This window comes from Trichoplax adhaerens, genomic scaffold (genome assembly GCF_000150275.1).
Source record: "Trichoplax adhaerens TRIADscaffold_7 genomic scaffold, whole genome shotgun sequence".
NCBI lineage: Eukaryota > Metazoa > Placozoa > Uniplacotomia > Trichoplacea > Trichoplacidae > Trichoplax > Trichoplax adhaerens.
Window position 1 is genome coordinate 4298836 of NW_002060949.1, and position 14597 is coordinate 4313432.

Here is a 14597-nt window from a genome sequence, read left to right on the forward strand (position 1 = left end):
TGGCGAATATAGTAAAATATAAGCGATATGCCAATCACCTAAAATAAATACACATAAACGTTATAACAAAGAATACTCGATACCAAGTCTATAAAATATACCGTATACTAAAATCATTATTTAATTTAATCATAAGAGTACCTCCGCCCGATAATTTTAGTATATCTTCGTTTGTAATGACTGAGATTTTATCATCGTCACATTTAATCCAAGTGTCTACAGCACGAGTACATAAGTTCAATTAATATGAATGTCGTATACGTATAGTACCAAGATATCAATAATATTAAAAAACATGCCTTCCTTCTTTTTAGTCCAAGCAACGTAATGACCAGAATTAGATGATCTTCCTTGGTGTGTTAAGACAGCAGACAATTCGTAATATCCGCTGTTGTTTGATCCAGTATCTTTCAAATAGAAAATAACTGTATAAAATTTTTTGACTCTATATAACATCAATAGTACTTTAAGCATAGTTAGCAAGAATTCTGTAATTGAAAGCTAATTTATTACCATCGTCAAACGAATAAGGGGCGTAAATTTTGTTTTCTTCTTTAATATTACCAGCCATTTTAATTTTTTTTTCCTACAATAATTTAAATCATTAAAACAGATTAGTTCACCTTTTTCATCATCATATATCAGCCACAACTTATATTCTCATAAATTAATTACATCACCTTCTCCTTTTCTATATTCTTATCTTCGAATTCCTTAAATTTGTTCCTCATCGGTATTAATTTTTGTTGTAATTCCGGCGTACATAAGTCAAAAACGTCCAAATCTAAGGAGAATTTAACATCCTAAAGAGAACAACAGAAGTGAAATGATTCAGAAAACTTATTAAAATGCATTTTTAACATTAAATAATGCGCTCTGCTTCTTGATCATGGTTACATACCTTCAGGATTTTAGCATTAATTGCGCCTTTTTCTTTAAAATAGAAACGAATAAACTGGACGCACAAATACCCTGGTAATCTATTAATGAGCGACTACGATACGAATAGAAATAATTAGCATCTAATTTAGTTACTTAATCCTTCATGAGACTTACCGATTTTACATATTCCGCATTTCGTCCCAATGTAATAGAATTTTTTGTTATAGTTTCTTGTAATCTCTTTAATTTATAGGACAGAAATTATCCATTTTCATTTTTACAATAACCATTTCTTGTATTACGATCATTGTGTAAATAATATGCTGCAAGTATTTTACTGTAGGTCATTGTATGAAGTAATGTTATCTTTATTGTACCTGTTGAATTCCAGTTTGCATATATTTTACATCTAAATAATTATAATTGATAAAATATATATTATTTTCTTTGGTAAATCGGCTTATTTAATGTACAATTATAGAATATAAAATAAAACAGCTTCAGATTATACCAGCAGAAATGTAACACGGTAGTTGATAAAATTTTTCAGCCGAACATTTCTCTGGTTCGTCTGGTGCTTCTATACATTTCGTACTTTAATGTATGATATTAACGATAGGTTAGAAATAGATTTGAAACAAATGTAATATTTATAATAGACATTTAGATTGTGAAACATACGTGCTTTTGAAATCGCCAGCTAAAGTTTATAAAAAAATTGTAAATAAATATATATGTTAATAATTGAACAGTCTCTATAGACACTTCGCTAATAATAAAATTACAAATATAAGTGAAATGGGCTTGTAGATTACCGAAATACTGATCAATGATATTAGAATTTGCAGCTCCAGCGCCGGCGTTCTACATATTTAAATACAAGCGAAATATCGTTACAAAGCTGAGAAAAATTTAATAGAGTAAAATAAAGGACAATTAATGTACCCCTGAGCTACTTCCAAGTGCTAACTTTTGCTGCAGAGTCCTGACAACTTCAATCCAGCATTCATTTGCATCCTAAACAATACAATACAGGCTAAGTGTTATCGTTAATCAATCATGATCCTTAATTATAATAATCTCTGATGATAGTGATTGTCACGGTAATAAAAAATGCGATTTTTAAAACACCTGTTGTTGTAGCATGCCTTGCTCATTCTTCTCAGCAAACTGCGGAAATACTTGATGGAGGACTTGCAAGAAAAGCAAAGGGTGACATGCTTCTTTCGATCTATTCATAGTATTAAATAATTCACGTAGCGCTGGAAAAGTAAGCATATTCTTTAAGAATGATTACATACTTAGAGTGAATTAATGTTGATATTATAGTTTATCTTCAATAAATACTATTTGTTAGTCTTGTACCTGCCGTTAGAATATGTTGTGGATCTGCTTCTGCAAAAACTTGACCAGAATATCTATGATCAAGAATGAAATAGTATTATAAAGTCACCTTTGTATTAGTTATCAAATTTGATCATCTCTGAGGTGTATTTTGCTCATAAGGACAGAATTTTTATGTATTGATGTTTATTTTTTGGATCTGTTAAGTGAAAACATACTGCTTTAAATGGTCACATAGTTCTGGTACATTCTTAAGGCATTGAATAGTAGCATTCATGTAGCAAGTATTACCAAGATTGATTAATCCAGTCGGCATATCCAACTAGGGTAAACAAGAATATTTAATCTCATGATTAATATGGAAATAATCGATGAGGCAAAAGAAAAATTTTCAATCTATATACTTCAAATTCAAAGGATTGAAAACTGTGTCACTCATAATCATTCTGTACGTTAATATACTAACAAGACTCAGTGCGGTATGTTACTTATTTGTTGCATATGTAAACCATCATGATACTAAAAGTTACCTAAACTTACCGTAGTAGCTAATTCAGCATCAGTTAAATCTTCAGCAAATACAGTTTTCTCCTCGGGTGGCTTTGGCAATTCCCCAACAGTACCCATCAACATTACGGTAACACCCTAGTTAAAAAAGTAATATTTCCCCCTTAATACTATGTGAGAGTCATTCAAATAAAACTACCAGGACTCTATTGGTAGCAAAGGTAGCAACAAGTACTATCGCATATCTACAAAAATGGATCGCTTACTTCTCTCAATTTAAAGTTTGTCCAATCTTCGTCATCCTAGAAAATATTATATTTTAAATAATATTACATAATTTGTAATCTTATTCAGTTTATTGCATTTTTAGTATAGTCATTTACTATTTATCTTTTTTAAACAAGATTGATGAGTAAGTACGCAATGTAATACATCAACTTATAAGAAATGATAGTGATAAGGCTATATTAATAAAATAGCTACGAATACCGTATATAATAATGATAGTTGTACCCACGATTGTTTATTGATTGCTATCGAATGGTTCCAAATTTTAAAAATGACACTGCCTCAGTCTTATTATTGAAATAATTCTTCTATTACTATTCCAACAGCTGACGATTACCGATTGGAGTTTTACCTCCGTTAATACGTATTATACAAGTATCTTTGCAAGATTGAATACTATACACTATACGATGTAGAAATAATGTGAATGGTATTGATTGGGAGTTTATTAATTAATCCATCAATCACAATTGTCTAAGATATACGCTCGTATACTGCATGTAGACGTAGGTAAAACATGTAGAGTATTACCGAGATATACGCGCACGTATGCTATTTAATAAATATGTCCAGCCGTGACTTTACGGGTGCAGCAATTACACTATTGCTGTATGTCATACAATCTATAAACTGGCAAGATAAATGTAGTAGTCCGTGTTGGATCACTACTACCGATGTAACAGCTACTCTATCATGTAGGATCCATTCAACCAACCTTCAATACTTTGCCTTTAAACATGACTTTTTGTCTTTCAGGCTCAACACCGGACAAAGCAAAGATTTGAGCTTTGAAAACCAATGGTGGTTCGTCAGTGTTAACTTGAACATTATCGAACCTTACTTTGCCCCACTTGACATTCACTAAATTGGAATAGAAATTGTCATAAAATGATGCAATTCTCGTCTAATTAGATTGATTCTATCATTACTACGGTCGTTTATCAACAAGTATTATAATATTAGGTGTGTATAGTAAAAATGATGCTTTTAAAAAGTGCAACAAGAATTCAAGAATTCTTGTTGCACTGAATCATCATTATTCAAAGTCTACCGCTTGTTGCCAAGTTACCTAGACTACACTGATCGATGTTGAACTGTTTTACTGAATTCTGCAGTACAGTACTGTGCGTGTCTACTTTCTACTACTTCAATTTGTGTTGTTCTTTACGCCATGAGGTAAAATATCGACGGATTAATAATATTCTCATTTATTACTATCGACGGTATCTATTAATTCTAGCTTGATAACTGAAATCATTCTATTGGAGGTGAAGGAAGTCCTTGATCATGATGCTGTCAGTAGCATTTTACGGTAGTAGTACCGCATGCCAATTACTGTACCATACTGTACATATAATACACTGTAGCATTGCACTAAGTACAGTAGCCTGTGAGAGCAAGTGTATCGTTTTGTGCGCAGCCTAGATTACTCCACTCAATGTCAGTCTGACAATATCCATGTGAAACAATGATCGTATTTCTGAATCACTGATGAAGAGAATTCCATTAGCTACCAAGTAAAGGAAATTAAAGCCTATCATGAATTTGTTGCGCTGTCTCTAACCTGGATAGACTGGCATCTTGATATTCTTCTTAGTTCATGAAAACTTTGCAAAATGGTGCTCTTCAATGAAAAGAATTCTATCGCGCCGATTTTTGTACTGACATCAGCAAGACAGGTGAGGCGACCCTGTTGCAGTCTTGGACCCTAGGGTTTACAGTGCTGTCATGTACAGTATGTACTGTACGTTATGATGGTGTTGTACTGTACAGTACTGTACGTCATGGTTATCGTGTGTAGAAGAAGGAGAGAAAGACGGACAATGTCTTGCGTTCAATCATCACTGCCTTAGAAAGAGAGAGGGACGCCTAGCGGCTGTTCAGTGCAAAATAATGAAGGGCTTATCATTTTTTCAATCATTCTACTGTACGCTACCACCGAAAGCGTATACTGCACTGTACAAAACTAAATCAACGGCTAATTTGCATGGCAATCGTGGACAGTATAGTGTATCGTTTCAGACATACAGTACGCTTCGGCTAAGATGACCAGCAAAATAGTCAGCCCTCTCATTTTTAATATACTGTACAGAACTGTACAGAACGACCCTTCTCTGTCCCTGTCTTTTTCTTTCTTTTAGTAATCTCTACCAGGAATGGCTAGAAATCACCCGGCCTGTCATTTGCTAGTCACTTTGCTGTATTGTCGAGCTGCCACCATGCATGGTACAGTACAAAACCTACCTGGCAACAGTAAAAGAATCACTTTGACAGTCATTGTCCATCCGGCTGATGCCACCCGTACAGTACACTGATTGAGTACTGTACAGTATATTGTACTGTACAAAGTGGCCGAGGAAACTTTTACGTACTGTACTGTACTGTATTTAAACCGAAGCAAAATAAAAAAATATACAGAACTTTAACAAATTGTATATTAAATCATAGAGAAGAAATCCAATAACACGAATCCGTTGTTATAATTTGCGTATCCTAGCTTTTATCCTATCGTATTGTTTGCCGCTGCCAGTACCAGTGTAATGTCGCCTTGTATACTAACTGTATAGTATATAGTGTATGTTACTGTGGAACAGTATCATGTTCTACAGTACAGTATTTTGTATAGCATTTGTTTTCGCCGTTATGGTAGTACAGTACTGTACCCTGACACAAAAGTCTCTAGGTAACATCTACGTCATCACGACGTTATTATGACCGGACCGACGACGCCCTTGTAGACCCTAACCCAGTACTACGCGGACTTGTATCTTCAAAGTGCATCATGGCAGCTATGTTTAGCGACTGGGTGATAGACTTGCCAGTTGATATCCATCGTGACTTGTTAGTCAAGTTCTATTTTTAGGACTAGCTTCCAAGAAGAACTCCCAAAATAGAAAATCAATCAATAAAATATATAGTGACATATACAGTACAGTACAGTAGAAGAGAGTACGGTACTGCTGCTAATCAAAGCATTTGCATCACGGATGAGGGTGGTACTGATACATATCACTATTCATGATAGTATACTGTATAGTTGGTGAAAAGAAGACGGTGAATGGAGTAGGGCCATTCGTGACAAGTGCTTTAATGACAGTACAGTACTATATCGATCATTTTCTTGAGCTATCTGCTATCGTTAACTTAACTAGACAGAGCTATTGCCACTAGTCATAGCGCTAATTAGAATTGATCAATATACAGTACATAGCTCATCCGATTTCTTGTTGTTATTATTGAAAAAGTTACATATTCCATTGGAAATATCGATATAATTCAAACATTTTTATAGCCGATTGCCGCCGATATCGACAATAGAAGACACCTTGATACGCGTATAATAAACCAAGTTCTGTCGATTCAACAGGATTTTTAGCTTTACTGTAATCAGATTACTCAAGCTTGCTAAAGAAGGACAGAAAAAAATAAAAAATAAAGACGTCATTATGGGGGGACAACAATCAGTTTTCACAGAAGAAGAACTACAAGACTACAAAGTAAGTCCATCTTGACGGATGTTAGTCAATACTAGATACGGGATAACTTTTAATGTTACATTGTACAAGTGATGTAAAATTGTATTGACTTGTTTGAACGAATTGAGATCAAAAGAAGATTAGGTTATTTAACCTACTACTATTACGAATTCTTATGTTAATTGCAACTTATCGTAAATCGACTTTAAAACGTCACCTTTGTTTCGCATTTGATATTACTCACTACCTCTTGCTGAGATACTATGTAATGCCTTAAGACTATTATTAACTATAAGTAAAACGACTCGCTGAAGTATTTTATTCAACTTTTTTTTATCAACGCCATCACTTATTAAGTACAGTATATATTTGAAACTTTTCAAATTTATCGCCTACCCGTTAACTAACAATATTAGTAAAGTACTTACTTTTATATTGCCGGGATCGTACCTATATTAGTTTTAGGTAATATCATTTCCTTGCTTGATTGTACGCGTGATTACTAAAAAGTCATCTAAAAAAGCTCTACTTTAACACGCTACTACTTCACTTCCATTTTTCACATGTACGTATCTATAAATCAGAAATCACTTAAAATGGACTTCATATACTGTAAATGATCGCATTATCCACAGGTTATTGAAAGAAAGATGTAAAGTACTAACTTATTATTATACAGTTTCGTTTACAGTGTACACTTAATTACAGTTTAAAAGATAAACAACAGCATTCATTTATGATAGAAATGTAAAGTTATCAACATAATGCTCTATGGTATAATTGAAGGCAATCAACTTATGTCGGAAAGTGTCATAATAGCCGCTTCCTTTGAATATTAGCTTGTGTCGTAGTAACTCCAACAAGCATTAATTATATAAATGCATAGATGAAAGAATATCAATCCAATCTCAAAGCTAATCACTGGCACTTGTATTCCTATGATAAGATGCGGTTTAATTTTTCTTATGTACTGAAAATTGGATTTTGTTCCTTCTTTATATTGCTGCCTAATTTTATAGGATTTAACATATCTATCGAAGAAGGATATCATAAGGTATTAGATCATAACATTAGTTAAATACCTATTCAATTATACTTTCTCATCTCCATCTTTGTAGGTAAATTACTAGGAAGTATACACTAGATTACAATCACTGATCTTACAATCTAGTAATATTTACTGGTGTTATTATACAATCTAAAATCGTGTAATATTTACTGCTATTATTATGTCATCTAAAATCGATCGTGAAATACACCGATAATAATTTACTTCGATTGACCGCGTTAATTTAAAGAAAAACGTTGTACTTATAGCTTATTTGTTTAATTTGATTAAGAGCACATAAGAGATGGGTGGCGCTCGCTCCAGAAATTTTAGAGAACGATATACGCGCGACGTTAAGCGCAGAAAAATTGCTTAATGACTTACCCGAACTCCGTGTAAGATATTGATAGCATTATCAATGCTAGTATAGTCCCTTAACTAGTTTCTAGTCACATTACTGCTTGTTAGAGATTGTGATACAAGACTTAATAATCTGCAGTAGTATTAAAATGTGGATACTCCTACAATACGTAGAGAAACGCTAGCGTTGATTAGATCTACTACTGTTTAGGTGAATCCATTTGCGGATCGACTTTGTAAGGTATTTTCTTCCTCAGAATCAAATGATGGAAGTTTATGCTTCGATGATTTCATCGATATGATGTCCGTATTTAGCGAAAGGGTAAGAAAAGATGGTGCTAAAGTAGCTATGCGAATATTTCAATCTATTTAATATATGTGGCAGTTGTACTCTAGTCAAATTATAAACTTTCCATAGCGGTTTCCTCAAATTTCATCGATAGAAATATTGTCTTAATACACATAAAATTAGATGCTATCAGATCTAATCTAGTAAAATTTGATGCAATACACTCTTACAACTTTGAACTAATAAATTCCTTTATCCGACTAGGCTCCAAAGGCATTAAAAATTGAATATGCTTTCAGGGTTTATGGTACATATATTACTAAAAGCTGCATTGACTTTGTTTGAACTTGTAGCGCATTGCACAGTAAAAATATCTCTTAATTGACTCGTAGTATTTTGTCATACTAAATACTGACATCTGTGACCTATTTTGCTCTTAGTATTGGCATTCAGATAATATTTTATATATTTCATAATGAAAATTGTATAGTAATTTTAAAATATGTCTATATCTCACCCTAAAGAATGATATGTTGAATTAGTGATTTAGTATGAATTCGTGTTATTTATATAATTATTTATTTACTGATGGTTACTGTAATATGTTTAAATGACATAATTCCTGAAAATGGGTAAAGTAACACAACTTCTTTATTTCGTAAATAGATTTCAACGACGATGACTTGATTGATATAGCAGATCTTACGGAGTTAGTTTCTAGGCTTTGCGGAGAATCTGAGTTAAATCAAGAAGATATCGAAAATCTAATTTCTAAGGTTTGTGCACATGTAGAACAAAAATAGTAATTGTAATTTCTTGTAGGTAGCAAATTCCCTAGGATGTCAATCGAAATTTAAATGTCCTACCTGATTCAATATTAATTAACATTGATTAACATCCAAATAAAATCTCAGATCTTTCAAGAAGCCGATCTTGATAATGATAGTATGTTAACATTTGCTGAATTTGAACATGTCATTTCTAAATCGCCAGATTTTGAAAAGTAAGTTAATTTTCCGACGTAAAGATCTTCATAATTGAGATAGGCACACGTATGTCTAAAGTTTTTAAGACTTCTTTTTTAATTTCGCCAGTACATTCAGAATTCGTCTATGAACAGCTTCAACTTCACCGACTATTCATATTTTCGAAATGAAAAATAAACGACTTCGTGATTTCGTTACGAAAGAATCAGGATACCGAAATTACATTCTTTAATTACTTAAAATAGCAACTGTATCATACGTGTCTTTTGCTTGTAATACTATGTAATTAATTAATTTTAATCGCTAATTAATACTATAGTGCAGTACTGACGTTAACTCGCTTGCTTAGTGCATACAATATTCAGTATTGTATTATAGCTTTCGAGAAAGCTTTTCAATGTTTAGTATATTCTAAGGGTAGTAGGATTATGTTGATCCTAGATATGCCATATCCACTATCCAATTCTTTTTTACGCGCTAACCATCGATATAGTTTATACTTGATATTAAAGACGATAATTATTATTGAAGTCATCTGTTGTACCATTTTTAGTTACATGCTATACTATGTTCTTATATACTGTAGACGTACTGATATGATATCTCTTGGAATTCAAGGGATGACTATAACTGTCACTCGTGCTTAAACATAATACAGAAGTTTGACTGTTATTGTTAATTTATACTTTCTTTAAAATAATAAAAAAACTACGTTGCAGCACTAATTCACAAAGTCTAGTTTAAATGCCGAAGCAAACTTGTTACGATAACTAAATGATTGTACTATTTACGCTTTGCGTTACAAAATTTCTGAGCTATAGTAAATTTCAATCGACCTAAGTCTGTTCGATGTACGTCATTTCTAAACTACGTTAAACTGTAACCTCAAAATATCAGTCATGTCACATCATGCTTTAGGCTAATTCAGTGTAAATTTATTGATAGAATATTGATACGTGTAGTGTTCAAGTACGATTATTATAATCATACATTAACGGGCAAAGCAATAGGAGCATACTTTCTGGGTAAAAATATTGTAAGTCATGGACATAGAACTAGAGCTTAACCTATTACAAATTATAACTTATTTCGAAGGTAGGTCGAAAAGTTGAATTATTATAGGAGTAAAGTAAACATAAATATATACGATATAATAATAGATACCACAGAAGGGAATATCACCGTGTATTACATATTAGTATTTATGCAACCTCTCTTGCATTAACTTATTGTGCCAAGATATATAATTATTGAATGATTAAACGCTAATTTACCGAATCTATGTCAATATGCTACTTAATTAACCCTAATTTCAATCTACACCATTGTATGACCATAGTATTTATTCCTTAACCAGATGCGAGTCTGCTCCCACTATGCATAACCTATTGATCTGCTGTAAGAAATGATTGTCCGATTTTCTCTCGAAGTGAAAAGGCATCGGTAGAATACCATTCAAACGATTCCTATAACAGTATTTGTAATTTTATACAGTTAGATTCGGAAAGTAGTGGCTTTAGATATTTATTACTCTAAATCCTCAACTTACCAAACTTTTTCTTCTATAACATAGTAAGCCAAGGGCTTTTGAAAGCCATTAAAGTTTGAAGCTGCAGCTGCTGTATACGCACCCATATCTAGAGATATAATATACGTAATTAAATATTGGAAAGTTTGAAAGTAGAATTAAAAGTTGTGATAGTAGATAAATTTACTAACCTTCGAAGTACATCCAGTCTCCAACATCCAACTATTCAAATACGTGAAGTTTTTAGTTAACGTTTGATATAAATATGCGTTACGTAAGATAGGTTACTAAGTAAAGTAAGTAAACATACCTCAGGAAGCATGCATTCCTTCATGACACAATCTAGTCCGTCACAAGTTGGTCCCCATATACTACTAGAATACTGCTGCTCGTTATCTCTTCCCAAAGTTTTAGGGTATACAATCGCATGATCGTACAGCAGACAATTGAAAGAACCATATACACCATCGTTTACATAGTACATGTATTTCTGCTGTAACGATAACAGCCGCGATTAGCCACTGAACATATAAGCAAAAATTCTTAAACGGTTAAAATGACGCCTAAATACGAACCGTGAGGGCTTTTTTCACGTTTTTGTTGTCAACATTCCTATCTGTTACGAAAAAGCGTATGAGTTACGTTGGGTTTGCATAAGAGTTAGCGTACATGCATGCTGTTTACCTTGCGCTTGCGTATTGTCATCGTTAACTTGGCGCTTAGCAATAACATTCACAGCTAAGTTAAAGGCAGATGCCACGTAATAGCGACCTTGATGCAAATAAAAGAGTAAATTTAGCATATACTGTATTTCATATTCTAACAAAATTAATGCTATAAATTCTGCAATATGAAAAACAGCAAATTACATAATAATACCTGGCTCAGCGATGATCCTGACTCCGCTTTCAACCGGAAAATGTTTGTTTAATGCCTTATTTAGAGTTGCACTAATCTACATATACCCATAAATAAAGCACCCTTATTTAGACGCTAAATAGCGTTAACTTAAGTAGTCTATAACCATGACACCACATATATCATACAAGAATTCGCTTTCACACACACGTACCTCTTCAAAACTAACTGTTGCCCGTGGTGAGCCCGGAAATCCTCCACCAATGTCCAAAATATCGAATTGAAAGCCCATAGATTTCTGTATAACAATTGAAATGTATTACATCTTGTACTTCATCACGTAACTCATTAAGCCACAAATCGGGACATTTTTACTATTTGCTTTATCGATTTTTGCACTCACTCCATAGTCAAATGCCGTTTTCGCAATTTCAACCGCAGATGAAAATGCCGAAGCATCGTAGCAGCCACTGCCTACATGAAAGCTGATAAATATAGTAACTATACGTGAGTATTATATTACTTTACGAACAATAGAGTAAACAAGCATATATTGCACAGTAAATAACTGCGTTACACGGGCTCAGGATTTTAATCTTTCTTAATCATCTTCATCACTAGTATGTGATTACAGTGAGGGCAAGTTTATATCTTCATAGCTCGCAATGTTAACAGAATCTCAATCGCTTGCTTACCTTATGCCAACAACATTTAGGTCAAGGTTTCGTGCTACTTGCAAAAGGTTTGGAACAGTTTTAAGAGGAGCACCATACTTCTGTCCCAGCTTCCGATTAAAATCATATCACATCGAACAATTTTAGAATGAAGAAGTCATCAAGGTTATTTTGAGTTAATTCTATACTCACTCGGCAAAGCGATTTGGAATCATCAGTGAGCAATCGTAAGATTAATCTAATAGTAAAATGAAAGTTACATTTAACACTTGTTCAAGTCATGCTAAATAAATATATGAAATCAACATTATATGCTTACTTGGCCGTAGGATGGAGTTGCTTCACTTTATGCAGTTCAGGTTCATTGTCAAATGTCATCATACTTACTTCGCGCTTGGCAGCAAATCTTTTAATAAATTACATAACAAAATGAAGTTTTATGACTTCTGTACTACGGATAAGACAAGATTTACGTATCATAGGCATGCAAGATAATTACGATAATTACTCACTTCAAGTGAGAAGCCTGTTTGCACGGATTAGCGTATACGATTTTGCTTGGAGGAACACCCAATTTCAGAACTGCCTTAATTTCAGCCTGATAAGGAATTCACAAGGCATCATATATATATCAATATTTTTTATCAATTTTGTTAAGCAGCAAACATAATTTTTTAGACTTTGAAGTACAGAAAAAGTAAGAAAGATTAACTGAAACAATTATCTACGAAACTAACCATGCTTGCACAATCAAAACCAATTCCCAATGCACTCAGCGTGGCTAAAACGTTGCGGTCGTCATTGCATTTTACAGCTAATATAATGTTATAAAAGATCTAAATATTTGTATGGTATGATATTCAGCACCATAAAAAATCGAGAAACTTACCATAGAATGGCTCTACTCGTGGTAGGAGGGATAACCACTGTTTACGTGAAAGGAAATTAATACGTATTAATTACAAGTTGTTTTTTTGCATATAATGTATTGGCTACCTGCCGTCAAGTCATCAATTTTAAACCATTAGGAGTACAATGTATAATGAAGATACTAAAATTTCGTATATGTATATAGTACGGCTGTCTTTAGTCACTATGATGTGGGTAGAACGCCGTATACTGTATGGCATATGTTCCATTTTTTGGTTCTAACCGCAGTACAGTATCGTACAGGAACTAGTCAGTGTATTCTACTCACTCGTATTCAGGAATTTTTAAATATTTACAATTCACATTCGCTAAGCACATTCACTGATTGTCCTGTATACGAGTATTGCACTTATCAGATATCAGAAGTACTGTATACACGTGTTAACATCAGAAGCACCAATGTCCGTTGTACTTTTCATTTATAAAATACATACAGCTAAAGCATATAACAAAAAGTTTACTGTCAAGATTACAAATACACAATACAGTGGTAGGAAAGAGCGTAAAAATTGAAACGAAAAGACTGCTTATAACTAATAAGTCAACCAATACTGTATTCAATATCCACGTAAACTATAGAACTTATACGTTGTATACTTTTAAAACTGAGCTATAGCAGCCGTATGGATATTTTAACGAATTTTTAGAACGTATGCTAACTGTACAAGAATTTATCATAGTGAAAATCTGGACTTACAGTTTTGTGCTTCTTTAGAATGTTACCAACATTCACAATGTAAAACGGATCGTCTTTATCCTTTGAAAGTTGATAGTAAATAGTAGGATTAGACATTTACAGTAAGATGTCACCACAATCTCTAGTGTGCATATTCTTAAAACAGAATTACAGTGCTGTAAATGCTAAATACACGCGTTCGTACACTTACATCGCGACCAGCAGCATTGGCTTTAATTGTTACTAATTCGCGAAGAGAAAGTGATGGTAAAACTTCCAAAACAGTGTCGTAAGCAGGTTTCATCCTTTCGGATAGAGTTTTATGCGGGTTCAGAAATTACTAATTACTTATACTAAGTTATTCCTATAATACTAGTAAGATAACGTCGTCTGTATAGCGGGCTGGCGGGCCTACAGAAATTCAATGAAATTCAAGTTGGTCATAGGATTTTGAATCACGAACTTATATAAATAGCAAGATTTTACCGCGAGAGGTTGCACTTTGAAAATTTGAGCAAATATCAGCTAGGGTCCCACTCAGGTTCGAAGTTGATATCCAACTGATCCCGAAACAAGCAGGGAAGATCCACCGTGACACAACAATCTCTTCCCTACCAAATGCAACGATATCCGATGTTAAAATTCAACTAACCGGTTTCATATTACAATTATCGAAGATTTAATACTGTTAAAAACCTACCTGCCGGTGAGAAACCCTCTCAATCTTCACGAAAGCTTTAAAACGAAGAAT

General features: G+C 33.3%; 3 protein-coding genes across 3 annotated transcripts; 1 reads left to right on the forward strand and 2 right to left on the reverse strand.

Annotated features, from left to right (window-relative positions):
• Positions 1-156: 156 nt before the first annotated feature.
• Positions 157-4601, reverse strand: TRIADDRAFT_50530 (uncharacterized protein; the record flags this gene model as incomplete). Its single annotated transcript, XM_002114411.1, has 16 exons — positions 157-216; positions 271-445; positions 676-803; positions 902-994; positions 1057-1122; positions 1260-1291; positions 1394-1476; positions 1706-1746; positions 1828-1899; positions 2014-2144; positions 2248-2300; positions 2445-2548; positions 2767-2871; positions 3000-3035; positions 3737-3882; positions 4586-4601. 16 exons carry the CDS (start codon positions 4599-4601, stop codon positions 157-159), a joined length of 1341 nt encoding a protein of 446 aa, XP_002114447.1.
• A 1202-nt stretch (positions 4602-5803) lies between these two features.
• Positions 5804-9827, forward strand: TRIADDRAFT_58279 (uncharacterized protein; the record flags this gene model as incomplete). The annotated part of the gene is made up of 9 exons (XM_002114094.1): positions 5804-5862; positions 6389-6518; positions 7517-7551; positions 7838-7940; positions 8117-8227; positions 8459-8501; positions 8861-8970; positions 9109-9197; positions 9767-9827. The coding sequence occupies 9 exons, from the start codon at positions 5804-5806 to the stop codon at positions 9825-9827; spliced, it is 741 nt and encodes a 246-aa protein (XP_002114130.1).
• Positions 9828-10725: 898 nt separating this feature from the next.
• On the reverse strand, positions 10726-13963 carry TRIADDRAFT_27475 (uncharacterized protein; the record flags this gene model as incomplete). Its single annotated transcript, XM_002114412.1, has 15 exons — positions 10726-10817; positions 10900-10930; positions 11019-11201; positions 11317-11324; positions 11378-11479; positions 11588-11663; positions 11781-11864; positions 11970-12051; positions 12262-12350; positions 12433-12478; positions 12560-12646; positions 12753-12838; positions 12978-13054; positions 13130-13166; positions 13868-13963. 15 exons carry the CDS (start codon positions 13961-13963, stop codon positions 10726-10728), a joined length of 1176 nt encoding a protein of 391 aa, XP_002114448.1.
• Between the last annotated feature and the right edge of the window lie 634 nt (positions 13964-14597).